Source organism: Galeopterus variegatus, unplaced genomic scaffold (genome assembly GCF_000696425.1).
Source record: "Galeopterus variegatus unplaced genomic scaffold, G_variegatus-3.0.2 Scaffold2340, whole genome shotgun sequence".
Classification (NCBI taxonomy): domain Eukaryota; kingdom Metazoa; phylum Chordata; class Mammalia; order Dermoptera; family Cynocephalidae; genus Galeopterus; species Galeopterus variegatus.
Window position 1 is genome coordinate 223,636 of NW_007728451.1, and position 6,875 is coordinate 230,510.

General features: G+C 33.0%; 1 protein-coding gene across 1 annotated transcript in view; it reads left to right on the plus strand.

Moving 5' to 3' along the window:
• The window catches only part of LOC103597523 (glycine N-phenylacetyltransferase-like), a 17,208-nt gene that overhangs the window by 5,233 nt on the left and 5,100 nt on the right, over positions 1-6,875 (plus strand). The window contains exon 2 of the mRNA XM_008581379.1: positions 832-939. Within this exon, the coding sequence (XP_008579601.1) occupies positions 832-939 (108 nt within the window). The remainder of the gene's footprint in view (positions 1-831; positions 940-6,875) is intronic.

The following is a 6,875-nucleotide window of genomic DNA, read 5'->3' on the forward strand; positions in this document are numbered from 1 at the left end:
CAGCTTCTGCAGTGCTCCTCTTGAGGGCACTGATGTTTGATCAGATGCTTGTACAAAAGGGCAAACAGATTGGCCAATGGGTGATGTTCCTGGACTGTGGTCACCAAAGCTCGTGCTTTTAACACTTTACTCTGTCTCTACTTATTAAATAGTCAGAAGCTTATTTGACCTTTCCAGAGACTAATTTGGATATATAAGTAAGAGGAAAAAAAATCTTTAAATGGCAGTTGACTTTTGGCCCAGAAATTCTTCTGCTAAAATATGTGATGATAGGCATATTTGCAAAGTTTTATGCCAAATGTTTCCTGAACAAATAATATAAGCCGAAACATCAGAGGAAATGGAAATGACCAGTAATAGGAGTTAGGAAATGAAATTAGAGTTCTCAATATAATGGATATTATGTAGTCATTAAACATGAATATGTAGATTAATATTTATTGACATGGAAATATACCCATAGTATGGTGTGTGTGAGAAAAATAGATGTTAAGTTATTATATATTAGGTATTTTCACTGTTTATGAAAATTATGTGTGCATGTAAATAAATGGAAGAAAATGGGACAATATAGCACTAAATTACACAATTTGAGTGGATAATTTTTAATCAATTAATTTATTTATCTAGATATTTAACTGTATTTATATAATATTTCATGGTTTGCCTCAATATCTGTCTCCACATGGGGTAACAATAGAACATGAAGACTGTTTGCTGTAGATGCCCTATCAGGTATGTACCTTAATTTCATAAAAATACTCCTGAACACAGGGCATTTTACCATCCCTTTGTAATGTGCTGACCCTCCCACTTTGTTGAATGTAATAGGTTTATGGGACCGTCTTCCACATGAACCAGGGAAACCCGTTCAAGCTAAAGGCCCTGGTGGACAAGTGGCCTGATTTTAATACAGTGGTTGTCCGCCCTCAGGAGCAGGTAAGGTGCCAGCTGTGGAATGAATATGCCTCTGTGTTCATTTTTGCTGTGTGCCTACCACATGCCTGGCAATATGGTAAACCCTAGAGATACAGAATGAATTAGAGTAATGGTCAACAAAACCCTGTCTTCAAGAAGCTCACAACTGGGAGGAAAATACAGATAATCAGATAAATTCTAACATATTGTGTAAATGTGCAAGAACATACAAGAACAGTTATGTTCATCTCTTAAGAAATTGTTTTTCAGAACTGAGGCCAACAAAGGTGGAAAAGGAGAGGGAATTAGTGAGAAATCGGTAAAGGGCCACCCAAAAAAATGATTGGAATGTTTAAGGTTGAATATACAAATTATTGGTGATTTGAACACCACAAATTGCACACAGGTATTGATATTCAATGCTGTTCCCCATAGATATGTACAGTCAATTAGGTTTCCATTAAAAAATTGTTCTTGTTTAAAGAACATTTATATTCTTGTTTTAAGAATATGCTTTAAGATACAGAATTAGCACTGGCAGAGAGATGATTAAACCTAGAAATATTGGGGGTTTAGGAAATGATAAGAAAGACTTCCTGGCAGACAGTTTATCAAAACTGAGTTTTGAAGCTAAATAACTTTCACAGGATGACAAGGTCAGGGGATACATTCTAAGCAGAGAAAATCACACCTAAAAATATGTGAACTTAAATATGAAGAAAGTTAGGGAAATATAAAGAAAAAATTACAATGTTTTTATTTGTGAACGTACTTTCAGTACCAGACTTTCTAAAAGCACTTGAACAAAGTGGTTAATACATTCCAAATATGAGTATGTTTTAAGCACATTAAAAAATATAAAGTAAAAATCCATGCATGCAAAAATACAAAGTTTAAACATATAGTATCACTTTGATATAAATTATTACCAAATAAAATGTAAGTGTACAGTGTTTCAGCAGAAAAGAAGGATGATAATTACTATCATGAACATATATGAAATAATATGGTAGAGATAAATATGTAGTCAAATCCAGAATATTCTATTACTGTAACAGTGGTGTGTAAATCATACATATTTCTGGTATGAAGGTTAAAAAGTTAAATTTCTAAAAAATAACTGAAGCTACAATAAGTTGCTAATTAATATACAATTTAAAAAGAAATAAATTGTGACCTTAGCAACATAAATTGTTAGGCGAAGTGTAAAAATCCGGAGTTTTTGTATGCAGCAAAATTTAAGTTGTTATCACCTTAAAACGGCCTGATATAACAATAATATGTTTTATGTAAGCCTCATGTTAACCTCATGAGATTACATGAAAGTACAGCAGGTGACATACAAACAATAAAGAGAAAGCAATCAAAGCTAAGCATTACAGAAAATTATCAAATCACAATAGACAATAAGAGAGAAAGAAAAGAAGAAAGAATCTACAAAATATTTCTCTCCGTATGCCTGGCTTCTTCACTTATCATAATTTTCTCCAAGCTCATCTGCATGTCCTTACTCATTATAAATGGGAGAAGGAAGGAAGGTAGGGAGGGAGGGAAGAGAAAGAAGGAGAGAGAGATAGAGAGAGAGACAGAGAGAGAGAGAGAGAGAGAGAGAGAGAGAGAGAGAGAGAGAGAGAGAGAGAAAGAGAGAGAGAGAGAGAAAGAAAGAAAGAAAGAAAGAAAGAAAGAAAGAAAGAAAGAAAGAAAGAAAGAAAGAAAGAAAGAAAGAAAGAAAGAAAGAAAGAAACTATCATAACAACACATTGAACTTTCAAAAGGAGAGAACAAAACTGTGGTTTCTAGAGCCAGGAAAGGGGTAGAGGGAGGGGGAATATCAAGAAATGAGATAACAGACACAAAACAGCTAGTTAAGAAAAATAAGCTGGATTGATGTACTGTTGAGCTTGGCACCTATAACTAACAATAATTTACCGCATGTTATCAAATGACTAAAAGAGAGGAGATCAAATGTCCTCAACACAAAGAAATGATTTCATTTTGTAATGATGAATGCACTAATTATCCTGACTTGATCATCACACATTGTACGCAGGTATTGATACTCAACTCTGTAGCCCACAAATATGTATAATCAATTATGGTTCAATAAAAAAATCTACAAAATAACCAGACAGCAAAGAGCAAAGTGGCAGCAGTATGTTCTTACCTATAAATCATAATGTTGAATGTAAACAGATTAAATCACCCAATCTAAAGACATAAAATGGCAATTGATGATTCAAAAACAAAACACAACTATACGCTGCTTACAAAAGATCCACTTTAGCTTGAGGACACACATAGGCTGAAAGTGGAGGGATGAGAAAAGATATTTCATGCAAATGACTACCAAAAGAGAACATAGATAGCTATACTTACACCTGCTAAAATAGACTTCAAGTCAAAAACTGTCACAAGAGACAAAGAAGCTCATTAGGTAATAAGAAAGGGGTCAATTCAAGAGGACATAACAATTGTAAATATATATGCACCCAACATTAGTTCACCAAAATATATAAAGCAAATATTAATGAACATGAAGGGAGAAACAGCTAACAATACAGTAATAATAGGGGACTTCAATGTGTCACTTTTAACAATGAATAAATCAACCAGCAGAAAGTTAACAAGGAAATACTAAACTTGAATTGCACTTTAAACCAAATATACCTAAGGGACATATACAGAACTTTCCATCCAACAGTGACATGGTACACATTTTTCTATGGCACACATAGAACATTCTCCAGGATAGATTATACATTAGTCAATAAAATAACTCTAAACAAATTTAAGAATATTGAAATTATATCTGATTTTTTCATACCACAGTAGTATGAAACTAGAAATCAATAACAGGAGTAATCTCAGAAATTCAAAAATATGAGGAAATTATTATTACTATTATTTTAATTGTAATATAGTTGATTGTACATATCTGTGGGGTACAGAGTTGAATATCAACACCTGTATGCAATATGTGATGCTCAAATCAGGATAATTATTATATTCAACAATATATGATGTAATTGTTTTTCATGGCCACTTACCAATTCCTCTTTTACCCCTCATCCCCGTTTCCCACTTCTGGTAATCTCAGTATTGTTCTCTCATTTTGAAAGTTCAATGTATTATTGTGATTATTGTATCTATCTTTCCTTTTTAAAAATTTTATATGTTTATTTTTTGGCTCCCAATTGTGAGCGAGGACATGTAGGATTTCTGTTTCTGTGCCTCGCTTATTTAATTTAACATAATTTTCTCTAAGTTTATCCATGTTGTTGTGAATGGCAACATTTAAATCATTTATTCTATTGTCTACATATACTACATTTTCCTTATCCAGTCATCTGACAATGGACATTTAGATTGCTTCCAAGTCTTAGCAATTGCACATAGAGCTGCAATAAACATGAGGGCACAGGTATCTCTTCAACATGATGATTTCCATTCCTGTCAGTATATATCCAGCAGTGGAATTTCTGGATTGTATGGCAGTTCTATCTGTAGTTGTTTGAGGAATCTCCATTCCATTTTCCATAATTGCTGCACCAATTTACAGCCCCACCAACAGCATAGGAAGATTCCCCTTTCTCCATGTTCTTGCCAGCATCTGTTTTTCTCCATCTTTTTGATAATAGCCAGTCTAATAGGGGTGAGATGACACTGTACTGTGGTTCTGATTTACATTTCCCTGATGCTGAGTGATGTTGAACATTTTTTCATGTGTCTTTTCACCAGTTGTATATCTTCCTTTGAGAAATGCCTATTCAGCTATTTTGCTCATTTTTTAATTGGGTTATGTGTTTTCTTACTGTGTATTGTATGAATTCCTTGTATATTCTGGATATTAATCCTTCATTGGATGAATAGTTTGCAAATATTTTCTCCCACTCTTTAGGTTGTCTTTCTGCTCTGTTGTTTCTTTTGCTGTGCAGAAGCTTTTTAGCTTGACATAATCCCATTTGTCTATTTTTCCTTTTGTTACCTGTGCTTTAGGGTCATATTCATAAAATCTTTGCCCAGTCCTATGTCCTGAATTGTTTCCCCTGTTTTCTTTTGGGAATTTTATAGTTTCAGGTCTTATATTTAAGTTCTTAATCCATTTTGAGTTGAATTTGCTGTGGTGAGAGTTATGGGTCTAGTTTTATTCTTCTACATATGGAAATCCTGTTTTCTCAGCACCATTTATTGAAGAGGCAGTCTTTTCCCCAATGTATGTTCCTAGTGCCTGTGTCAAAGATCAGTCAGCTGTAAGTTTGTGGGTTGATTTCTGGGCTTTTTTATTCTGTTCCATTGGTCCAAGTGTCTGTTTTTATGCCAGTACTATGCTGTTTCAGTTCTAATAGCTTTGTGGTATAGTTTAAAGTTGGTAGTGTTATGCCTCCAGCTTTTATTTATTTATTTATTTTTTGCTCAGGTTTGCTTTGGCTATTTGGGGTCTTTTATTGTTCTATATGAATGTTAGGATCGTTATGGGGTTTTCCCCCCTATTTCTGTGAGGAATGTCATTGGTATTTTGATAGGGATTGCACTGAATCTGTAGATCACTTTGGGAGGAATGGGCAATTTCACAATGTTAATTCTTCCAATCCAACATACTCCTGAACAATTTTTAAGTCAAAAAAATCAATAGGAAAATTAAAAATTATCTCAAAACAAATTACAATGAAAGCACAGCATACCAAATCTATGAGATGCATCAAAAGCAGTTTTAAGGGGAATGTTTATAGAAATGAATGCCTACATTTAAAAAAAAAAGTTTCAAATAAATTGGCCAACATTATGACTCAAGAAAACAGAAAAAATAGAACAAACTAAACCCAAAGTTAGCAGAATAAAGATCAGAACATAAAGAAGTAGAGAACATAGAAGCCATAGAAAGAATTAATACAACTTAGAGGTTTTTTTAAATTGACCAACATTATCTAGTCTAAGTAAAAAAGAGAGGCAAGTTAATAAATTAATCTAAATGAAAGTGAAGACATTACAACAGACATCTCAGAAATAAAAATGATCATAAAAGACTATTATGAACAGTTGTATAAATTCCTTAAAAAATACAAACTATCAATCTTGAATCGGGAAGCAATACAAAGCTGAACAGACCAATAATAAACACAGAGCTTGAAGAAGTAAACAAAAACCTGTCAACAAAGAAATCGCAGGAACAGGTGGCTTCATGGCTCAATTCTACCAAAGATTCAAAGGAGAATTACCACCAACAAATCTTAAACTGTTCTAAAAAACAGAACTTGAATTAATACTTGCAACCACATTTTATAAGGCCAGAATCACTTCAATACGTAAGCCACACAAAGACATCACAAGAAAACTACAGAAACTACAGGGTAATTTTTTTAATAAACCTCAATGCAAAAAATTTTAATAAAATATTAGCAAACTGAATTCAATACATCAAAAAAGATTATACATCATGAACAAGTGAGATTTATTCCTGGCCTGTAGGACATATTTAACATATGCAAATCAATCAATGTGATACATCACAGAAGCAGAATGAAAGAGAAAAAAACACATGATCATCTCAATTGACAAAGAAAAAGCATTTGACAAAGTTCAACATCTTTGCTTGATAAAAACTTTCAACAGTTTAGGCATAGAAGGAAGTTTCCTCAACATAATGAAGGTCAATTATAAAAAACTCACAGCTAACATTGTAACCAAATGAGAAAAGCTGAAACCTTTTGCCACTAAAATCTAGTACAAGGCAAGGATGTCCAGGCTCACAACTTATTTTTAACTTAGTACTGGAAGCACTAGCAAGAGAAATCCAACAAGAAAAAGAAATAAAAAGAATCCAAATTGGAAGGAAAAAGTAAAAATTATCTCTATTTGTAGATGATATGATCCTATATGAGGGTACATCTCTTCTCATTTTTGTGTGTGTCATCTTTAATTTCTTTTTTTTTTTTTTTTTGTCCTTTTTGAGACTGGCA